The 24,617-nt window shown below is 42.2% G+C and overlaps 1 protein-coding gene across 3 annotated transcripts in view; it reads right to left on the reverse strand.

Moving 5' to 3' along the window:
* The window catches only part of shtn1 (shootin 1), a 40,715-nt gene that overhangs the window by 14,229 nt on the left and 1,869 nt on the right, over positions 1–24,617 (reverse strand). For all 3 annotated transcript variants that reach the window (XM_064317727.1, XM_064317728.1, XM_064317726.1), the window contains exons 2-12: positions 24,195–24,247; positions 22,128–22,188; positions 14,671–14,765; positions 7,691–7,859; positions 7,217–7,314; positions 6,315–6,396; positions 4,570–4,664; positions 3,464–3,610; positions 1,189–1,342; positions 544–667; positions 284–369 (exon numbers count right to left, since the gene is read on the reverse strand). In XM_064317727.1, the coding sequence (XP_064173797.1) occupies positions 284–369; positions 544–667; positions 1,189–1,342; positions 3,464–3,610; positions 4,570–4,664; positions 6,315–6,396; positions 7,217–7,314; positions 7,691–7,859; positions 14,671–14,765; positions 22,128–22,188; positions 24,195–24,247 (1,164 nt within the window). The remainder of the gene's footprint in view (positions 1–283; positions 370–543; positions 668–1,188; positions 1,343–3,463; positions 3,611–4,569; positions 4,665–6,314; positions 6,397–7,216; positions 7,315–7,690; positions 7,860–14,670; positions 14,766–22,127; positions 22,189–24,194; positions 24,248–24,617) is intronic.

Here is a 24,617-nt window from a genome sequence, read left to right on the forward strand (position 1 = left end):
TCATCTGAATTATCACCAATAATGACCAGGGAATAAAGACCGTTCAGACATCTTCATTTCAGCCTTTCTTTGATCTACTCCCAGAATTGTTAACTTTTAGCAACACATTTCAGTCAGCGATAAAATGTGATTAATTTCTTAGTTTTCGTTATGAACCAAGCGGCTGTTCAGTGAGGGGAAAAGGAATTATGATAAAGTGAAAAATTAAAATCTAAAGTTACTTAGAGCCCCCCAAAAAAAAATCACCCACAAGTAGGTTATTTGTTGAAAAGAATGACAGTACCGTCATCCTTCATGGGGGAGTCCTGCGCGACTAGAGGAAGGTCATTGGCGATCTGCCTTCTCTTGCGGATCATTGACAGAAGGGAGCTGTGACAAAAAGAAGGGGGGGGGGGGCGAGGGGGGGGGGGCCGTGTGTCAAACCGTTAGATTGAGCACTCAAAACACTGGCGTGACTGGGAGCGGGAAAGATTTTTTTAAAAGCAACACTGCGACAATAAACCGAAATGTTGAAGGCCTGGGAATTTCGCACGGAGACCTCACCTGAGGGGGTTGGAGGTAGAGGGTGGTGGTGGTGGAGGAGGGGGTGGGGGTGGAGGTGGAGGTGGAGGGGCTGGACCGGACGGAGCATTGACCGCCTGCTGCAGCTTCTTCTGCAGCTCCTCCACTGCAAATTATACGTGAAAACCCAGAATTAAAAGGTTAAATTACTGGCAATAGTTGATATGCATCGGCAACTTATCTATTTTTCTTTTTTTGCTCAGTTTTGGTCCCTCATTTTTAATTTTCTTGCCATTTGGGGACCCCAATAATATTTGTCCTCATATCAATGTCCTCTTCAAATTCAGAAGAGCGGGCACTACCACAGACACCCTCTGAAAGGCATTGTGCCTGTGCCAGTAGAGCGCAGGTAGAGGCTCACCTGTGAAGCCCAGGCAGAGGCTCACCTGTGAAGCGCAGGCAGAGGCTCACCTGTGAAGCCAGCAGAGGCTCACCTACGCAGGTGAAGCGCAGACGAGGCTGCAGACAGAGGCTCACCTGTGAAGCGCAGGCAGAGGCTCACCTGTGAAGCGCAGGTACAGGCTCACCTGTGAAGCGCAGGTAGAGGCTCACCTGTGAAGCGCAGGCAGAGGCTCACCTGTGAAGCGCAGGCAGAGGCTCACCTGTGAAGCGCAGGCAGAGGCTCACCTGTGAAGCGCAGGTCTTTGGCCTGCACCTGGGCCTTGGCACACCTCTCCTCGCACTCCTTCTTCTCCTCCTCCAGCAGCTGCGCCTGCCGCTGCAGGGCCTCCACCTCCCGCCTCAGCACCGAGCCCTGCAGCGTCCCCTCCAGCTCCGTCACCTGACCGCGCACAGCGAGCGCACAGCGCGCAAACAAAAGCACAGCTCGTTTCCGTCTGAATGCTACAGACAAACCCGCTAACACAAACTAAATAACAACCAACTCCCGTCCGCACCACACAAACACAATAACAACCAACTCCTGTCAGCACCACACAAACACAATAACAACCAACTCCCGTCTGATGACAGACACAAACACCTCCACACAAACTAAATAACAACCAACCCCTGTCTGGTGACATAGACACAAACAACAGCCCACACACACACACAATAACAACCAACTCCCGTCTGATGACAAACGACACAAATGACAAGCACACACACAAAATAACAGCCAACTCCCGTCACACACACGACGAGCAGACACAGTATCACAAGCAGTTCTTATCTGACAGCAGTGCACAGCACAGCACAGCACAGCACACAGATGAAAGCACAACAAACAGCAAATACACAGCGCAGGCATATACTGCAGACAAAAAGTCTTCTCTGACAGCATATAACACAAAGCACACGAAGAACAGACATGCTCTTGAGCAACTTACATATTTGTAAGACAGGACAAAATGTGTGTGTATCACATGATGCATTCGAGTAGCTTTTTCCAACAACACAAAGAATAATAAATATTAAAACCTTTGAAATGGTAATTACAGGAGCAAATGAGGAAACATTTCTGATTGCAAAATACAGAAGGAAACCTTTTTTCCCGATAACTGTCTTCACAAATGATTTTACAAATGATATTCTCAGAAATAGGGATTAGATTACAGTCTACTGAATGATTGCAACTGGATGCTTGTATATTCGATATTTTATCAAAAGCTGAAACAAGTTTTGATTTTGCAGTCACCAAACCTTTTCATACCACCCTACATCACCATTTGATCAAAAGGCTGGCTGTTACAACTATACACACAATAAAAAAATATGAAAGCACTGTATACATCTATCGTATGATACAGAACAGGAGAAACAGCTGACATCAGTCAGAACAATATCTGACATCAGTCAGAACAGGTGCTTGTCTGCACTCTGAAGGCAGAGGCTGCAGCAATGAGTGAAATTTAATTTATCAGTTTTTTTATATATATTTTCATTTTTACATTTACATTTTACATTAGCCTTCCTTAAATAGATTATGTTGGCCAGTTGGCAATGGCAACTCATTAATTAACAGATACAGTCAATGCAAACGTGCTCCCACAGTTTCCTGTCCTGGTGTGTACATTTCCCAGTGAATCCATAATGCAGACATTTCTGTGTGAGAAGTTGTCACACAATATATCCATGTTGGATTAATCAGGGATTTGATGATAAATCCTAGTATCCCTCTAAGACAATGAAGTACAACTCTCTACCACTGCAATTCAATCAAACATACATACAAACAGTTCAGGCCATAGAGAGAATTTTAATTCACATTTTCTCGACTGACATCAGCTACACTTACAGAAAAAGCTGTTAAAACAGTTATGGTGATGTATGGTGAGTATGACCACATTTTCTTTCCAAAGTCAAACAGGAAGTAGCCTGATAAAAGTACTAACACAAAGGTACAAATAGCTTACTTGGTGTTAATTGGATAAGTAGCACTGGAATGGTGTCAGTCTTTGTTTATACTCCTCTAATAGTGTGTACATACATCTTTAAGAAGAGGCCATGGTTCTCTGCTTTCCCCATTTGTAAGAAGATCAGCAATCCCACTTTTAATATAAGTCTATATATAAACTCACACTTGCATATGCGGTGCATCAGAATCATTATGAAACCATAAAAGGCTACATAACAAGAATATAACTGCTAGAGAATGCTCGCTAAAAAGAATATGATGTAACCTCTGACAATAGCCAAACTGTGCTTGCTGTGTATTTGTAAATACTGGTAAATAACCACGCAATTATTGCAATCCGTCTTGTGCATTAGTTGTGAAAAGAAAAAAAAATAAAGATGAGAAAATTGTTGTCATTATTGCCATTATAACATCAGCCATTTGCACTACGCAAGAAAATAAGCATCGACATAAATATAGCGTTGAGATAACAACGGCTGACTGGACCTCAAGTGTGCGCGCTGTAGCGTTGTGTAAAGTCAGGTGTCCTTTGAGCGGCGGTACCTGTTTTTGGTGTTCCAGCCGCTGCGTCTCCAGGGCCTGGGTGAGCCTGGACACCTCACGCAAGGCCTCCTGCAGGGCTTCGTCAGGCGACGCGCTCTGCAGCAGAATCTGGCTCTGTCTGTTCAACTTCCTCTGCTCCACCAACATCTGCAGGAACGTTTTCAATCCCATGCAATTACTCCAGGAAACTAGCACAGACACACTGAGCCGTCCTGGTGCACCTGGACCAGGGTGGCTCGGTGTTAAGAAGTGGTAGCAAGAAGATAACAAAAAAAAAACTAAAATTTGACTAAATATATCAAATATTTATAAAATGTCAATTTTCAGATTGAATACTGGAAAAAGGCAGTGTCACACTTTAATGTATGCCTTACATATGGAGTGCTGTTATACACATATATACAGTACAGTACATATAATGCATACACGCACGCATCTCATTAACTATTCGAACCTTATATATATTGAATTTATGAGTGGTTCTAGAGCGACAAGAAGCTGCACTAGAGTAAATTTTATTAGAACTGAGTGCAGAGGAAAGGTCCAGAGAGAAAGACCAAAGGTTAAAAAATGATTGATGGACGCATATAATGAATTGAGTGTCAGAGGTGGCTGATTAGAGCAAAGAAGCTGTAGACATGTCTGGAAATATGACAAGAAATATGTTAAATATTTATGTAAATGCAGCCCCGATTTCAAAGCAGGTAACATAAATGGTGTCATAATTGCATTACACTAACTACAATGTACACTAGTTTTTTTATATATGTATATTGCCATGTTCTGAAATAACCGAATATCTCTATTTAAAAAAATGACCACAAATAAATTTTCTCTGTTTAGCTATATGGTTCTTAAATATTTAGCGAATAGCTCTAAGACCGATTGTCTGCAGTTTCCAGCCTCATAGTGTAGGAATATTGCTTAAGGGGCATGATGAGTTGATAGTTTTGTTTTAATTACCATTAACTTCTATTCGTTTTGAGTTACGCAACTCTGACTCCGTCTTCTACAGAGCAAAGAGAGTGGGACGACAATTTTCAACGTGTGACAAAAATACAAAATGCCAAAAAGCACGGATGTGTTGACGAGCGTGACAGCTTTACCTCCCGAGCAAAGCTCTCCGCCTCTCTCCGCAGAACCTTCTCGAGGTCCAGATCCTCCTGCAGCACCTCGTACTCATCCACGGCCAGTACAGACACTGCCAAAGGGCAACACGGCGTGGACAGGAGGTCAAGATTGTTTACAACAAGATTGCTTAACAGCAAAATTGGCTATTAAGCTGATCCTGTAGCTGTATATATACCTTCTTTATGTACCATTAACGCTACTGAAAATATCTTTGGTATGTAATAGAAACTTTTATTTCCGTAGTCTTACACGATCCCGGAGAATTTGTTTTGTCATCTCAATGGGACCTCTCTGGTCAATGGATTATAAATAAATGAATAAACTTCTGGTGACATAAGATGGCCAAACCGCCAATGATGTTTAAGAGGCAAACAAACACTGATACAAGGCTGTTTGGGCATGCCCAAAAACAGCACACCCCGTTACCTTTCCTGATGTGCACAGCCTGATACTGAACGCCATACAGAAACCACTGAGCACAGAGAAGTCTCAGTCCATAGGCTTTCCTCATTGCTGTCTCATCTAACTATGACTTTTTGTAGGAAAAAGCTCATTTTCCTCCACTGTGAATCTTCAACACGCTCCACCATGAAGCTTCAACATGTTCCACGCACTTGCTGCCGACTGCTGGGTTTTTTTTTTTTTTACACATCCTTGGGGTATTTAAACAAAAAAATTCCTGCTCAGACTTAGAAAGGTATAGCCATTTATGGTTCCTCACATGCAAAGCCTCCCTGGATAGATACAATCCTAACAACACAAGCTGAATAACACTACGTACCATGATCCCACCGCAGCATAAGGTATCTAAACTGAAATAAAATACAAAATGAAGACGGCAACAGAAACATTTTGGTGCCTTCAACTTCGGAAGTTTAAAATCAGATGGGGTGGGGGCATTTAAACATTACAAACATTATATGTGCACCCATTTTTTCAATTTTTTCTTATTTCAAAATGTGCTTGTTTCTTGGAATTAATTACTGTACACATTCCTATCACTGATTGACCAATTGAATAACCAGCACAACAGTTTTACAAGGAAGGTTACCAATTGTGCTACAGAACTGGTCTGTTTTTTTGTCTGTTAACTTGTATCTTGAGAAGCCCATTTTTCTCTTCATAATAAAATATGATTACAAAGACACCCTAATAAAATAGGGAATATTAATTTTCAGCATGTTGTCATCCCAGAGATCTGCAGTTGGTTAAGTCCCTTCGTTCCTGGCACACTTGAATCACAAAAGCTTCATAATTTCCTTGACTGTGTTGTTTGAAAATAATAACAACTGTCAAGAATGGGGAACACAAACACCTACCTACTTATTCTGATCAGCAGACCTAGGTCTTTCTGGGTCATGCACAAGAACTTTCCAATACACAAACTTTCACACAAACACATTTCTTAAAGGAAAAGGAATTAACACTATATTTAGTCTCTTCAATTGTATTGTATATATACAACGTATGTACATCATACATTATTAAAAGTACTTGTGGAATTCATTGCCATAATAGATATGTATATAGTATAACTTGTACAATAACCCAATATTATATTATATTTCTGCACACATTCAACATAAATGCCCTTTTATATATTTTATCGGAGTAATACTTTTAGAATACACCTTAAGTTTCCTTAAGGCGTGGGTGTGTTGTGTTTGTGCTCAGGACAATGCCGTGTGGAAGGGAAACAGCATCGAAGGCAGGGAATGACCTCTGTTGTACTTTGCCAAGAGCTTCTTTTGTTGAACAGACTCGGCAATCAAAACGGTATTGTTGTGTTTTTCTTTCAGAAGCTGCAAGGGGGAAAAAAAAAGAGAGAGAACATGTGACGGTAAGTCTACCAGCTTCATTACAAGGCCTTGCTTGCACAGTTCAGTGTTTTAAATCTGCGGTAGAGGGATATCATTCCACACTTTCTTCTACTCAAGCGATTTTTTAAGTAATTAAAATGGAGAGACCTATTGTACTTGTGCGAGCACATAATTTCAAACACAATGACTCAAAGTGGGCTTCAGACCAAACAAGACAGTCGAAGCACTCAAGAAAGTATGATTTATTTAATGATATGGTACGGAAGATCCAGTAATATTCCGGTTTCTATTATTATCTGCTGCTGAGAAAACAAGAAGTTCAATTTAACATGAAACCATTGGCGAGTTGGAACACGCTGGATCTCAGAAACTATACGCAGATAAACGGAATATTGGCTTAACATGAACTCCAAGAATTCACTGAAATTATCACATTTCGTTTAAAAGAATTATTAATAATCACGAAAGCTTGTTTTTTTCCTCATTAGTTTCCCCACTGAATTATCCTCAGGAGGAACAGGAGTCTCACAGAGATTTGCCCACATATCTGGCTGCACAGCAGCGTGGTATCGAGTGGTCTGCGCTCTTTCACTATGAGTGCTGGTGCATTAAATGTTACAGTACAGTACATTACATTACATGTACGATGAAGTAGGAAATGCACACCCTGGCATGTCGGATGAACCTTTTCTTTTTTTTCTCTCCGTGAAAGAGCGGTACGGGCAGCGCCGCTGCCTGCCGGGGAGTTCTGCGTTGCCGTGACAGCAGGGCCTCGCAGAGTAAGAGCAGACGCTATACTCACTTCCTCTCTGGTGATCCTCGTCCCGTCTCTCGCCTCCTCTAGCTCGGCGGCGAGCCGGCTCTTTTCGTCGAGAGACGACGCCAGCTTGCCTCGAAGTTCTGGCCGAAACGTCCCGCGCGGAAAACGAAGAAGAGGCAAACAGACAAAATTCGTTTGAAAAATGAGCACACAATTTTGATGGGCTGAAATTGAATTTGAAATGAGCAGAGAAGAAGCAAACAGCAAATGTAGGAACAAAACTACTGTACATTTAAAAAAGGGCAAGGGGTCTGTTTTCCAGCAAATGGCTACCTACTAAAAATCTTATTTGTGTAATGATAAGCTTAGAATGAAAATTAAACCTCTACTTACTCCAAACACTGCACTTTTTTGTTATTTCAGTAAGTGGACCTAAGCAAGTTAAGTTTAACTGGAGAAAGCCCTGTGTGACCCTACCTACAGCTGAAATGCATTGTGGGTAAAGTTAGCAGCCACCTGAGATGATCTGCTGGCAGTGAGCAGTGGCATTGCAGGTGCCCGGCTGGCTCTCCTCTGGCTCCTGCTCGTCCTCGTCCTCCAGGCTGATCTCGGTAATGACCTCTGGGCCCAGGTGGGACAGGTACAGCATGCTCTTTCTCTTCAGGGACCTGTTCTGACGGTTCAGCTGGAGGGACAGGAGAGAAACGAAAAACTGCAACTTGTGATTTGTTCACAAATACGGTGCCATCTTCTATAGCCATACTGCAGCCCTCTCTCAGAACCCAAGGAAACTGATTGTGGTGATTCAGCACTTCAGTAGTTAATCATACCATCGATCGATAAGGAGTTACACACAGACCCAGTCACACAATCAGAAATATGAAAATGCACAACATACTTATATGTATAATAATCATGGTGTACACAGAGTGTCAAGGTTATTTCTCCTTAAAACATAATTCCTGTGGTGCTCTACTGAAGCAGAACACAACTGATCTGGTGCTTTATGATAAAGTTCAATGCTAAACGTGAAGATAAATGTGAATCTATTTACTGCTGAAACTTAGAGGAAAACTTTTTTCCACTTGGACCCATTTTTCTGGACCACTTCCATGTTGATCGGTAATGATAACATAATAATAATGCGAAAATAATTTTGTCACATCTTTGTTTGTGGAGCTTTGGTCACGCTGAGAACCGCTCCCCCATAAAATAACCTCCCTCAAAATAGCAACTGCATAGCCTGAGGGGGACATTCATTTATGTAATTTTCCACAATCTGTTACCAGGCATTCCGTGTATCAGTTGACAGACTACTTTTTCCAGCGGAAGCATACATTGTTCACAGTGGGAACTGCAGCAGGCAGAGAAGTGCGCGATGCGCCGCCTGTGCGCATGAATACAGTCTGCCGCAGTGCGAGTAAGGGGTTTCGACAGCGCAAAAAAAAAAAAAGTACTGAAAATCAACATTGTTATTGAAGTTTGGAACAGTGACTGCACACATCTATCTATTAAATACGTTTGTAGATGCTAATCAAGCTTTCGTTTGGTGGAAAACCACATTTAGAGGGCATTTTGAGGCTTGTTTCCTGGCCCTATTAGACTGTATCGCAAAGCAGAGTGGGGCGGGTCTACAGGTTACCAAAGCTCCACAGAGAAAGATGTGACAAAACGACAATCAATACCAATCAGCATGGTGGAATTAGTTCAGAAAAACGGGTCCAAGTTGGGAAAAAAAACTGAAAGTTATCCTTTAAATACCCTTGCAGTAAATATTTTACATATTAACATATGAATGTAATCTGTTGAGAAAGGAGGAAGTTGATTAAAACACACGCCACTTAAATCGCACTTGCGGCACCACTCACTTTGAGAACATTGGCAAGTACTCATTACGAAGAGCACGTAAATGTGTGCTTATGGGGTTAAACAATAGAATTTGTCCAGCCGTACTGCACTTTAATCAAAGAGCAGCTGACCAGAGGAAGCCTCAGAGCAGTGGAGGAGCAGAGCAGAACTCTCAGAGAAATAAGACATTGCCATTACTGTGTGCCAGTCCACAGCACAACTCTGCTTTTAAACGTAATTACAGTACTTTCCAGAAAATGTCTCTATTTACAGTACCGTCTGTAATCATGTTACACTGGCGTATTTCTGCAATTTCACTGATGTTCATTCCAGTAACTGAAAGAATTTTTTTTTCGGGCCGGGGGGGTGGGGTGGGGTGAGGGGGGGAAGGGGCTAGTTTCAGGGGCAAAAATTTAAATCTATGTAAAATCAATAACAAAAAGAAGCTGTCCTTTCAATGTCAATTTACAGTGGCCATATATATTAATTAAAGGACGCCACTAAGTAAAGACTAATGAAGTCTATCGCTGCCAGATGTAAATAAAGTACATTTCTTGATGTCATATCGCCTTTATGGTAAGAAGACGTGCCATGAAAAAGGGAACGATGAAAGAAACATTTATTAATGACATCCACGCTGTCAAATTACAGTGGACCCATTTTCCGATGGCGGCTTCCCATAATGCATTTCACATGCAATCAACAATACATAATACAGAGATAAAAAAAAAACACTCTTTGATAATAATGTACCATTGATGAGGCAAAAAATATCTAGGAAATTACATACTCAGAGAAATCACCAGCATGCAGGCGAGCAACACCGTGCTCAGAGGTCACGATTATAAAGTCAAGGCCTTCATCTTCCTCTGTCACACGTCGGCACAAAATGTCATGTTTTGGATTGCGGTTTGATTTGACTTGTGACAACAGGGGCCTCTTTTATTACAACACCCCCCCCCCCATTTTTAATTCAAAATGTTGGGGAGTTTTAAAAAATTGATTACGGATTCCGTCGGCCTTGGGCGCTGGCAGCAAAATTACTATCGTTGGAATCACAAAACTAAATTAATAAGACACGAAGGTCATCTTGCTGTCTCATTTCTCCCCGAGCTTTTTTATTTAAACCACCAAAATGTTTTTGACAGATTTACATGTAAATGAGCAATAAACCAATACTATAATTTAGGAAGCACAGAATTTAAGATTTGCAGAGGAATGGGGGTGGGGGGGGGGGAATTTAAAAATACAATTTATCGTGTCTAAAGACAGGGTCTACATATTTCTATGTACCGCTTTGCTGTCAAACAAATCCAGATTTTACAAAAACTTCAGAACAATGGACAGTGCCAAGAATCTGGTCAAAAGGTCATAATGGCAGGGGGAGTACAACACAGTGGACCTTGTTGGTACAATACAAACCACTAATTATCCCCAGCTGTACCAAATTTCATTTGGAATGCAAGTAGCCAAAGCCACATGTGCCCCCTCCCCCACACCACCTCCTTATTAAGCTAAAAAGAAAATGCAGATGTTACTAGAAAATAAATGAAACGATTCAAAGCCAGAAAGGTTCATATTCACGAGAGCAGGCTGCTTAGCAGTGCTCACAATGGCTACGCAGAAGGCGGCGAGGACGGTGGAGACGGGAGTGTTGGGAGACATCGGAGTTGGAGATAATTGCGGTGGGTGAGGTTAGGTAGAACGGGCGGGAGGGGACGACGCTCATCAGATCCTGCGCATGCAACCAGCAGCTCGCGTGCATTCGAGAAGGCAAAAATACATTCATGACACCGCAGCCTACAGCTCGTCTAATCTCGGCTTTCACTCGTTCCCGCGGACAATGGCATTCGTTCACGGAGTCGCTGCCCTCACCTTGACGACACACATAATTAATTGTCATGATTTAACTACTGAACGTATCAAAAGGTGAAGAGAGAAAAGGTCTCGCCGTTTTGATGCATATTAATACAATGTGAAGTCGGACTCAAGGACACGCCTGAATGCTTTTGTAATGCTGCTAAGGGCTTTTGATGACACTTCGATCGTTTTTTTTTTAAAAAGATCTCATTTTTCACATAAATGCATAAAACTTGTCAAGCGTGTTTTGTCAGTCTCTCCGTTAAATTCACAGTTCATCAAGTTTGTTTTTTTTTTAAAAAAGGGAAAAAAGACCCTAAGGTTATATGACCATATCTGAGCTACTATTCAAACACTAATAGCCAGGGTTTGGGGTCCAGAGGAACATCATACAAAGAAAATAATATGCCATGTGCCAGCATAAAAAAATTACATTACAAAAAAATAGAAATGTCAACATCTTACTTAAGACACTGCATAATCTCTACCCGGGAAACCTACCTATCCATTTTCTAGCCATAAATTCTCAGTGTAGTGTCACACACTGTTGTTATAACACTGGGCTTCATCATGCTGTCCTGCTGTGTCCACTTTGTGAAAAAAAGACCATTAAGGCATCTGAACTAACACAATCCAGGGAAACGCAAACTACAAATCTAACATTGTAACCGTGGTTACAATGGCTGGCTGCTGTTTGCAGATGAGAAGAAAACACAGTTTTTCTTGTTTGTCCTCCTGTGACAGTTTAATTCACAAGAAGCCTTTTTGTGGGTGCGTGAGGCAGGGGAAACGAGGAAGACGAAGGCCGAATCTGCGAGGCTGCGGTGGGCGTTTTACTGCACGCGCTCCCTACGGTGGGTCCTCCTCCTGTTTTAATCTCGTCCCCTCCTCCTCCTTCCCGGCAGCTTCGTTTGTTCATCCCCTCGTCTGGAGCTTGACGGAGTCGCCAACAAACGCTTTCCTTTCCTGTGTATGAGCCTCCCCTCATTCCTCTTTTCTTAACGCTTTCTCATACACGAGTACTGAAACGTTAAGAAAGGCCAAAGTGCTGTGGTCACCTGACGCATTACTAACTGTGTAATTTGAGAGTGAAGGGAGTGGAGATTTCAAACGCCACGGTAACTAACTAGGCCTTGTTTGATTGGCTGCAGCACCTCTGATTCACGGTCTTCAGCCACCTTCGGTGACAGACTGCATTGTGGGAAGGAAGCTGTGTTGACTCCGCGATTTTTGGAGGACGCGTGCGTTTGACCACACCATGTCGAGCTGGGGATGACGAACAACGATGCAGCAACTGGAACAGCCTACGACTGCAACTGGGTCTTCCCAAATCAGGAGGCAAAATGGGTGAAAATAAAAGCGTATATAAAAAGAAGGGAAAAAAGCTCCATCCAAGATGAAATTAATGAATATCTCATTTAAAGTGCAGTATTGATAAATAATAATGAATGGATACCTTCCGCGGCCTTTTAATTTGTCCTACATTGTGTCGTTTCTTAATTAAACCAGAGCTCTGACGATATTCTTAACGGTCCAACCACAACCGCAGTGACCTAATGACCGACGAGGCATTAATCTGTAATCACTTTCTGCGAATGGACCAACAGTAAACACCAGTCAGGTAATACCAGGCTAAGCTGCTCAAGGGGGCGTCTGTATAGTAATGCGCTGTCCCGTGCCTGTGATTGGTGAAGGGAAAAGACTTACATTACATTACATTGCAGGCATTTAGCAGACGCTCTTATCCAGAGCGACATACAACAAGCGCATCAGCTCAAGGTGCAGAGGTGCAGAAAAAACACATTAGAGTGAAGTAAAGATCGTAGTGCCTGAAGTGACCACAGATCAGGTCTCCAACCCTGTAGGGTAACCTGTTCAGCAAATAAGTTACGGACAGTCTTACTCACAAGGGCATCCTGATCCAAACGGTCTGCTCAACGGCCATTCGGCCGAGCCGACACACCAGAGGCAAAGGACGGCAGTGCCCCTCAAACGCTTTGATATCGGCAGGAAGAATGACCAACTGACACCCGGCTTAGCCAATACGCTGCGGGACACCACACGGGTACGAATTTCAAACGGTGTCACGATTCCCCCAAAACTGTGCGGAGATGGGCGTGTTCCGTAAGGGTACGCACAGCTGCGCTCGTGGCCCGGTGAAGACGGCAGCGCTGATGAGGGGTGGGGGAGAGTTTGGGGGATGGGTGGGTGGGGGGGTTTGGGGTGGGGGAGGGGGGGGGCGCGTGAGTGTCTCGGGGTGCTGTGCGTAAGCCTGGCCGGCAGATCCAGCAGGTGGGGGAGGGCAGGTGTTTCTGGCCGAGAGCTCCTGATAATGGCTGACGAGTGTGATTACCGCCGCGCACCGCCGCCGCGGGCACGGACATCACGCCGCCGTTCGGACCCGTTTGAATCAGAGCAGAAATGCACCGATTACACAGCCCTGTGGAAAACTCATCTGTGGTCTTCAGGGATAAAGGCACACACACACAGGCACGTACACGGGCACACGCGCGCACATACACACACACGTATGAATGTACACACACACGCACACACACGTACACGGGCACGCGCGTGCACACATACACGCGCGCACGAACACACACACACGTACACGGGCACGCGCGCACACACACACGTGCGCACACACACACACAGGGCATGCGCGGGCACGTGCGTGCTCACGCGCACGCACATACACACACACACATGCATGCACGAACGCACACACGTACGCGCACACACATGCAAGCACATACACATACACACACACACACACACACAGACACGCATGCACACACACAGATGCACATGCAGACACACACACAAAGGATCAAATGCATAAATGGGGAAAACAATGTATTCATTGCATTGGAAGTCTAGCCTCAACCATTGTTTGGTTAAATGCAAAGGAATGTTTTCAGAATATTGCTATTATCACCCACAAAATGACCGACCTTGACAGAAAGTGACTTTGACATGGGTCATTTAAAGAGCAATAGGTATATTTTAAAGATGTTGTTATAAGCAATAAACCAACATTAAGCAACATTTTAGAACTTTTTGATGTAATGTCCACTGTATCCAAAAAACCCAGAGGATTTATTAAGGATTTATTCATTAAAACGTTACAATTTTTCAGTTCAGTTACTTCCCACACTTGTACAGGGATATTTAATGAAGTAACAGGGGCTTCAAATCCTATGCTTGAAAAGCAGTGTCCCACAGTTTGTTGCATAACCCTCTTCTGACGACTCCCATCAAATTCTCTACACAGGAGCTCTGAACCTGCAAATGGACTTTAGCAAATGGAACTATTACAATAGCCTTTTACAAATGTACAATATTACAACAGAATGAACTTCTGAATAGGAGTCCCACATATTATTATTATTTTATTTTTTAAAAAACTAGGAATAGCTTCTAACTGGCTGTCATATCAATACCCAATAGAAAGAAGTGATTTTTTTCTGGAAGAATCTAACGTGGCCTCGGAATTTACTTTTATCCACAGAATTTATCCACTTGTTATTATTGCTATTATGTTTGGTAGTAGTACTAGTAGATGTAGCATCAGCACACAGCCCCTGTAGTAGTTGTAGTAGTAGCAGTAATACCTCACGCAACAGGAGGAAACCTCTGGAGGTATAATTTCATAATACAAACACAGATTGTTCTGACCCGGAACAATCTAGACAGCACATATAACCACCTCCCTGAAGGACCTGGACCATTTGATGTAAAAACTTGAAGTCACTGAAAAAGTTTGTTAAAAAGTTCTCACGCACCTTGGTAGCGAGAGCCTCCGCGGTCTGCCTGCAGGACTTCTCGATCTCCAGGCTCTCCTGGATGACGTTGACTTCCTGGATGACCATGCGGGAGACTTCAGGGACAGACGAGAGGAAAGTTTCCTGTTTAGAAAGTGCCCGCATGACAGCTCACACGTATAAAACAACAGTCAAAAAAACAAAAAAACAAACTGGTGCTAATCGCTTTGTGGTACATAACCAGATTCACTGGACTGTCCAAGAAATTAGATATACGTCATGAAAAGACGAGTGTAAAACCGAGCCAAAAGGCAGCCAATGAGAGGCTGCACTCCTTGCCCAACGACAACCATCTACTGGACACCTGGGAGACTCATTCTGAAACTGCTCCAGCTGTTAGGTCTCTTTACCTAATCATTTTGGCAGCCTGTACCCGTATGGAAACAGGCATGTCCATCATCCTAGTGGTGACAGAAAAAGCTATCAAATACGCCAAGACAGGTTGCTTTATTGTCGCAACAAAACCCAAAAACGGGAAACAAAGAGGGGAACAAAAACATTGACTGATCCTGCATGAACTGGAAAAACTGTCAAGGCTGGATTTGCAACCTTCAAAGGGATGTTTGCCTTCACAAATTTCACCCCAAGACAGAGGCATAGCAGGCCCTTACTTCACAATAGGCCTTATGGATATAGCAAAACACAGGCTGGGCTGACTACCAATCAACCTCAGCTGTGCATGTCTGAGAGGTGAGGTTGCTGCTGTCCGTGGTGCTGAAGCACTCCGAGGCTGCGTAAAATGGCCGCCCTGCTCCACCCTTCTTGGCACTTCCTGGAAGTTAATTCAACAGCTATGCACTACATCTATTCATGGTAACTAAGTTAAAGACCCTATGCAATCAAAATAAAAAAAAAATTAAAAGTTATACATTATTACATTACATTACAGGCATTTGGCAGACGCTCTTATCCAGAGCGACGTACAACAAAGTGTATAACCATAACCAGGAACAAGTATGACGAAACCCCTAGAGAGAAGTACCGGTCCAAGTACAGGGAACAACCGCATAGTTCAACCTGGACCCTGGTGGTTAAACTGATTAACACTAACAACGAGAACGGCAACAACGCAATCTATGGAAAAATAAAAATAAATAAAAATACAAGTAGTACATAAATTAAGATGGTCAGTAATTAGCAGGAATTTCAGAAATAAAATCATTGTGTTTTGCATTGGAGAGCGAAACCATTTGATTGGTTCCAAACAAGTCAGTGATTGGCAAATCGTTGTAGCTCCACCCAGGAGGTTGATAAAACCTCATAGTCCCATCTCCAAGAATTTATTTCCCGTTCCAATGCTTGACATTTTGTGATTTTATGCAGTAATTACACATTTCTCTGTTCATAAAGGGCGATACTTTGTTGTTTTTCTGATGTCCTTGAAAACAACAAAGGAATAGGTGTACAGATCTCATTGATGAAAGCACCAAAATGAATAACAGATGTTATAACAAATAAAGGTTAATAAGTGGTAACTCCGCTGTCCTTTAATTTTAACAGGGTAATGTTTCAAACGGTCCTTACAGACCTTGGACCAAAGTGTTTCTTTCATTACTTTGTCATTGATAAATAAAGGAACAATGTTTGAACTGCATCAAGTGAGAGTTTATAGATTTTTAGGCACCACAAAAGCTAACCGTTGCTTAAGGGATGCTCAGAAATGGACTGCTCCATAAGTACTCGATGAATTCCACCTGCACAGGTGAGCACTTAATTTTCTTTCACAAAATACTATTTACCATCAATTTCAAATTGTATTTTCAATTTCCAAACAGCGAAATACCAGAAACAGCTATCCTCTTCAAAACTGAAGTGAACAGACTATACACCAACTACAGCAGAATTACAGTTTGAAAATGGAGAAATAGCTGGACAAGAATCGACCAGATATGATCCTAATGCAACTTTTGGAAATTAGACTAAAAAGGATGACTTTTAACTTAACAACAAAGTCTATCTACACACCTGTGGCACGACCATGGGGAGGTTTGCACCCACATGTGTAAATACAGTATCTACCTGACTGACTGGGAGGGGATTGGTTTGGTAAGGTGTCTTATACAACCCACACACTACTTCAGATATTTAGATGATATGTGCGGCAGGGACACACAGCTTAGAGGACCTCCACAACTTCATTGAGATAGATTCCACACATCATAGAACAATCACCAGAGATCCCTCATTCATAAAGACACACTTATTAGACAATAGGGTTTGTTTTAAGGTCAGACACATACATTTCTACACAAAAATAGTCTCCACTCAAAATACACATTCAAATGTTTCCACAAAAAATTCAAGGAGGCCACAAAAGTCAAATCACTAAAAATGAGGGGTTACTCCAGGTCTTTCCTAGGGAAAATCAGGTCACCCTTCTTGGACACAAAACCACAAGACACACAGAAAATCACACCTCTCATCATCACTTGCTCCAGATTCATCTAGGCAGCAAACCAAAAAAAAAAAAAAAAAGTAGTTTTTTCTTTTCACAAGAAAACTACAAAACATGGGCATCCTCCAAAGCTTCAAGGTGATTTTGGAAAACAAAAACCAGAAAGACCCTCTGGTTAAAGTAAGCTTCCAAAGTAAACCTTACGTAACAAAACAAGTAAAAAACATTTAAAACCAAAAAACCAAGACAACATGCCTAATCAAACAAACATTAACAACCAATTCCAGTAACTGTCAAAAAAAGTGCAAACATGGTGACATAAGATATGTGGGGAAAACAGGCAACACAATTTAGGGCAAGATTAACACACACCATGAAAAAATCAGAGGGACACCCACACACACCTAGTTTCACACTTCTTTAACCATGGAATTGCTGTATTGGAAATACTGGACCTACAAACAAAGCCAAATTTACCACCAGGAAACAGAAAGAGCACAACGTTCCCCTGAGGGTCTGATAATTCATAACTGCCATACAAAAAATGAGAGAAACATCAGGGAAAGAAATCTGTCCTCCCAAATACTGCAGATAAACTGAACAGCCAATGTAAACTTTCCTTTCCCAAACGATTCAAACAAGGATGCAGTATAAGAGTGTAGAGCAATTTTGATCATCCAAAAACAAAGACTAACCTTTGCCCAAAAACCTTTCCTGAACACAAACCTAAATCTTGCCTCAACCCTAACTGTAACCCGAACCATAATACTAGCTGAACCTTAATTTGAAACTTAAAACCTAATCTTAACTCTAGTCCTAGTAGTTTTTGTAAATATCTCATATTCATAAATACCTCATTTTTATATTTTTCAACAAATAATGTATTTGATGTAATTTATTTTGATGAATTTCACTGAAAAAAGGCTAAATATATATATATATCATATTTTATCATTTTCATCCTCTGTCCCCTTAAATGCACAAGAGCCATAAAACTATAGGCTTCTAAACCATGCTATACATTATGCAATCTTAGGCCAAGAAGAAACCTAGATTTGGCTATTTTTGTCTTCATTTCCCAGAATAGCGGAATTAAATGTCTATCAAACAATGTCTGTTGTCTATCAGTCTACTAAAGCCTAATAATTATTGGAGAGGAGGAGGATTTTTGGCACCCAATAAAAAAAGAGTACTCGAGTAATACAAGGACCAATCATCTTGTCATCGTGTCCAGAAAATCGCAAAATGTCCTACCCCTAACTTTGAACCTTATTTTAACTTCTGTCTCGGTTTCAAGGGCAGGTGTGACTGCACACAGTTCATTTTCTCTACCGGGCTTTCGCAATCCAACAGCGAATGATTCAACTGCAAGAATTAAACTGGAAAAATAATCATCGCAGTCAGAGTGACACAGGGTGCCGAAGTACGAACTCAATTAAATAATGAAATGCATAATCTTGTTTTACAAATCCGAGGTTCATAAAAAAAAGAAACATCTTGTTAAATCTGGAAAGACACACTAAATGCTCTAAACCTTGACATTATTTGCTGCCTTAATCACAAACCAGAGCCCAGAAGAACAGCCTTACTGCCACTTAACTAATTAGCCATTGTGGTTGGAGGGGGGGAAAACAGGAATTATCGCCGCGGCGACGGGCCTTCCCCTCCGAGTGACACCCAATTAAAAGTTGATGAACGTCGACGCTCGCGATATCAAAGTTCCTTCTGCGTCCGTCCCCCCCCACCACCCACCCCCTTCTCCCTGTCAGTCATTAAATAGCACTTAACTGCCAGTCGCGTACACCGCCGCCCCTGCCTCGCCAACACTACCCCACCCCACTCCACCCCACCCTCTCACGGGCGCAGTAATGCCCCCCCACCCCCACCCCGCCCCACGCACTCAAAAAAAAAAAAAAAAAAAAAGCCCAGGATGCCTTGAACTAAATGACATGTTAATTGTAATTACTGGTAGGCATGGTAAATAAACAGGGCTGGAAGTGAAAAGTGTACGAACGTGAGCGAGCGAGAGAGAGAGAGAGAGAGAGAGAGAGCGGGGTGGGGGCGAGGGGGGGGGGGCCTTCGACACGTCAGAATTGGCAGTCTTAATTGTAAGTTTCGGCCTCCCCATTACTCCATCCAGAGGCTGCTGTTTTTTTTTCCCCTACCCCCTCCCCAGCTTCCCCCCCGCCCCCCCCCCCCCAGGGAAGACAGTGATTACCCCTGTGCCGACGTGCCACATAATGGTATCAGAGCCGCCGACGGAGCACTGAATTAAATTGTATCTGCCGCGGCGCAGGAGCCTTGATGAAGGGGCAGATGCCTTTGTGGTGTTATCATTATAACACAATGGTCATGTTGTCATCAACCTTGCCATCGCCAATTGAAAAGACATGATTGTGTGTTGAGGCTCTTTCTCCCCCCGTCGTTTGCTGTGAATAGAAGCAATTTTCCAAGAGCTATGAAATCACGTAATAGGTCCTAATATGCAGCTGCCTGGCATCGAATGGCAGCTCCCATTAAAGTGGAAGTCTCACACAATATGTGTTTATGGCTGAAGAACAAATGGGTGCTGAGCAAAGGCCAAGTTTATTCAGACACAAATCCTGCGTTCCACTTCATCAAATAATTGCCTTTTTTTTTTTTTTTTTTTCTTTTTTTAAAAATAAATTTTTTAAAAAACTGTATTTTATGACTGGAGCCCAGACATTGTTGCACTTCTGAAGAAAAAAAAATTATTAAAAAAAATATGAAGATTAAACGCGAATGTATTTCTTTGTTGCGCCGCAAAGTTAAAGGGGTTTGGATTCAAAACATTTGTTCGTAACGTACCGCGACGGAAACGGATAAACATGCACTTCAACAGCTTTTGGGTGTGAAAGCGTTTCTGAGTCTTCAGACAGGGGTCTCTGGGTCACGATCGTTCCTTCCCCTCCGCAGAATTAACTCAAGGCTCAGGCACAGCGTTGCTGAACGACCACACAAGAGTAACCTACATTGTAAATTTGCTGAATTGTTAACGTATCCTCGACGCACGAGCAGTGCCACAGCCCCATTGTCATTTCTGCGGTAGTGTTAAGGCAGCGAGGAACTACGGCTGTAACCACTTCTGCTCGAACTACGAGAAAGCACAGCAAATGCCAGTACTGGAATACACACAGCTTCCCCTAAACGGTCACAACGAACCAGATTAAATCATCTGACCAACAAGTTTCCTAAAAAAACAAAGCCAAATATACTATGGGTTAGATTATTGTATGAGTTTTTTATTTATTTATTAGGAAGTATTTCAATGTTAAGATTATACAGTTTCTTCAGACAGACTAGAAATAAGCCTGTAATTCTATAAAATGGGACTAGATGGGTAACTGAACAGGTCATGAACCTGGAAGTGCCAGAAGCCATTGCTCCTTTTCAAGCTTCTTAAACAGATCTGTTATTATTGCCAATGCAAAAAAGTAAGCAATTAACAGAGACATTTCTTATCAACTTAACATCGATTAAAAAAATAACTGAAAAAAACCAGTATATATGACTGCATGTTGGGTCTGTCTAAAATCAGCAAAAAGAGAGCAAGGAAGCAGGGAAACGAAAAACAAACCCAGTGCCTTCTCTCGTACAACAGAACAGAGAAATCCATGCATTCTCAATACATGGATGGACGCATTGATTAATTAACAGGCACAGAAGCAGTTCAATCTGAACTTTTCATCAGAGAATGCCTTTCCTCCTTCAGCGTTCCTTCAATCAGGCTGTGTCCTTCAAGACAGTGGTTCTCAACCTTTTTGCCCCCAAGGAAATATTCCAGGACCCCCCTCCCCCCCCCCCCCCCCACAGGAGATGTGATAACCTCTCTGCCTGTCATCATCGCAACTCCATCTGTACACACTCCAATGCAGTTAGTCAAGCTTATTCCAATTAACCCCATAAAGATTTGGCATTTTTGTAATCCTCAAATATTTACAAAGCAAAAATCTTATTTTTCCTTTTCCCCATTAATAACAAATAGGTCTGACATCTACAGAAAGTAAAAAGGTCATATTTTAAAAACTATTAATTTCTTGCTTTGTATCATTTGTTTAGCTGAATAATTACTCATGTCAAGATGTTTTGTGATTGAAGCTTTCAATAATGTTCTGTCATCTCAGGGCCCCCCTGGCAGCTCCCTAGGGCCCCCTTTTGGGCCCCCGGCCCCCCTGTTGAGAACCACTGCTTTAAGACACAGCTAGAATCATCCCTCACGGTGCGAGTCAGTACTGGCCTTCCGTATGAACTACTTTCCCATTCAGCTCTTCTTGACCAATAGTTCTCAGCCTCTCTGATATCAACACACACACTTTACGACATTTCAATACTCATAGCTTTGGTTTTTTTTCAGTAGCTAACCGTAACCTAACACGCAACAGACACATAAGGTATAATCTCACAGTTCACAAATGTTTAAATGGACTGCATTTATATATAGCGCTTTTATCCAAAGCGCTTTACAATTGATGCCTCTCATTCGCCAGAGCAGTTGGGGGTTAGGGGTTAGGTGTCTTGCTCAAGGACACTTCGACATGCCCAGGGCGGGGTTTGAACCGGCAACCCTTCGACTGCCAGACAATCGGTTTTACCTCCTGAGCTATGTTGCCCCATACCTTACATGCAGTGAATAGTGTGACTGGAGATTTTCCTGACCTATCTGCTCGGGAAAGGAAATGAATGCGTTGCGCCTGTGCTGTGAGCCATACAAACCAGGTCCCGCTCTAACAATGGTGAGCAAGCCAGCACCATTTGCGGTGGGTGCGCCGTGTACACAAGGGCAAGGTTGTATGTCTCGCACAGAGCACGCAGTTCAAAGTTCACCGAGGACTCCCTTGTTTGTTTTCCCCAGTAAAGTACTTAAAAGAAGCACGAGAAACCTGTACACATGACTGTGTCACCCACCTCAGCTGTGCTGTTCAGACTCCGTTTAGTAGGCATGTTGAATGCAGGATGGGAGACACTAAGTCACAGAGGACTACGCAGACAGGAAGGCGCTCACCTCTCTGAAACTCCTTCAATTTCCTCACGGCATTGTCTCGTTCTTTCTGTAGTCTTTCACACTGTAACAGCACAACGAGGGAAAACAGTTTTATTAATATATTTCAAAGCGTTTTGCGAATTTCAGTCAGAAAACGTGGTCCTTTCTTCCTCCTTGGAATTCTTTTCATCTGCATGACAACACCGGCTGTGGAGAAAGAGGACATTTCCTCACTGCCTAACTTAACTGACCTAACTGGTCATAATTAGTCTTTTTCTAGTATTTTAATGCAACCGCAGCTTAAGCTTCTCTCAATTAGCTAGGTTTCATTTTTATTGCATACCTGTACATAGTTATAAACATATGAAATACAAACAGTGTAATCTAGAGTTTTTTTTTTAGCATGCTAACCTTGTAAATTCATTCTATTTGACTGCAAGGCTTGCTAAAACCAGTGATTCTGTAGCAAAAAAATAGTTTTAAACTCAATGAACCTGACAAATGGCAATAAAAAGTGAACAAACGGACAATTTAACACAAACAAATAAAATAATAATGAAATTCTGCGCAATGACAACCCATTCAACACGTGCAGCAGCATAGTTGTAATGCAGTGACTATCTGATAATTAAAATAGACATTACACACTATGAGAAATTAGCGAAGCAAATTAATCAAAACGAAACAATAACTGTGCTATTCAAAAAGGTGGCAGTAGGAAAAATGTCAAATAAATCAAATGATATGGTGTGATACTCTGGGAGCACAGCAATTCACCATCTCTTCAGTTACCATGGCAGAGAACCCACTGCAATTGTTTGTCGAAAAATAGAAGAAGAAGCAATGTAAATGACCTAATTAGTCATGGTTTAAGAGTAGGTAGCAAAGGTGTGGGAAACTATTAAGAATTCTGAATTTAGAAGATTTATAATTGTGTCCCCTTTTGGAAATTTTACATAAATTTAGAAATGTATTGGATTAAATGATTCTTCAGAATTTATTAGAAACAGCATGCAATGTGGGTTTAAAATGGAATGCTACTATGTGGAATTACTGGCAAAATGTAGCTATGCATTTCTCAGCTTTTGTGTCTAAGAGCATATTTATTGTGTCCATGCAACATATTTTTATCGCTGTTTCGTGCATTTGAAACTGCTGCTAGGTGACATCCTGTTTAAGGCACATTTTGGGTGTGTGGATGGGCCCAGTGTGGTGTCGTATATGACCCATGCCTGAGCCAACCGTGGCCTGCAGGGAATTGCTACAGCCAATCACGTAGAGGGAAGTGTCTCTGAACATTGTTTTCAAGAACTCTGGAAAATGTCCAGTGGCAGCCCTCTAAATGACGACAGAAAGTAGCAGCACAGATTTGCTTCACTAAATATAAACAATGGTATGCGTCACAAAGTAATAAATAAATAAATAAATAAAGTGGAACATGAGAAGAAAACATGTTCATATTCAACCACTGCCGTGCCGTAGTTTGTGTGGGATTTAAACAGCTGAATGCGATCCCTCTCACTGTGCACTGTGATGTCATAATTCCACCCAGAACACTGAGCACTGTGGGACAACCATCATGTGACCATGTGACCATGTGACTGCTGCCCACAGCCTCACAGCCCACACAATGTGGTAATGGCTGATGCCAGCAGAAGCTGGTAGAAATTCCAAACTTCGACTGCCTTTATAAATAAATGACAAACAAGCACCCATGTTTTTTTTTTTCTTCCAATCATCTCCTCACCACTCCGTCCTCAAGACCTCCTCGTTATCAATATTTTCACCCTGCCAACAGCAATGCATCCTAGTCTGTGCACCTGAGCTCTAATCATTATATCATTAACTGCGCTGTCAAACAGTAGTTTGTGTGTAAAGCTGGCTTCCTGACACAAGAGTTCCTGATGGCAACGCTTATTACAAGTTAGACGACAAGTGTCTACTTGTCACGAAAGCCCTGGCTTGTGTCATCAGTATAAACATACAACAGACTACGCTGGCAAAACTTGACATCCTCAAAACAAAAATAATGTAATGGAATGCAACCCAATGGAATCTGTCGCAATGAAAAAGCCTGTGATCACTTACCTCCACCATGGTCCTCTGATGGTCTTCTTGAAGCCCTTCGTACTGCTGGACGGCTGTTGAAACACAGACACTCATCATTGATCTGTGATCATTCATGTTCACAGTCACTCTATGCTATAGGCGAGGGGAAAACACCCAACATGCACTCTCAAGGAAAAAAAAAAAGTTTTCTGCATTTTTTTAAATGCAGAACTTCTCTGTGGAACATATTTTAACATCAGACAAAATTCCAAACCAATGCATGGCTCACATTTGAGGAAGTTTCTCATGACTATGTCTCACCACAGGGTAAAAAAAAAAATAGCACATTAGGCCATTGCTTACCGAGTAAAAGTTAAGACCTACGATGTGGATTTCTATTCGAGTTCTAGCATGTAAAAATACAACACAGTCTCAGTAACACACCTCAGTGTCGCAGAATGG

This window comes from Anguilla rostrata, chromosome 18 (genome assembly GCF_018555375.3).
Source record: "Anguilla rostrata isolate EN2019 chromosome 18, ASM1855537v3, whole genome shotgun sequence".
In the NCBI taxonomy this organism is placed as follows: Eukaryota; Metazoa; Chordata; class Actinopteri; order Anguilliformes; family Anguillidae; genus Anguilla; species Anguilla rostrata.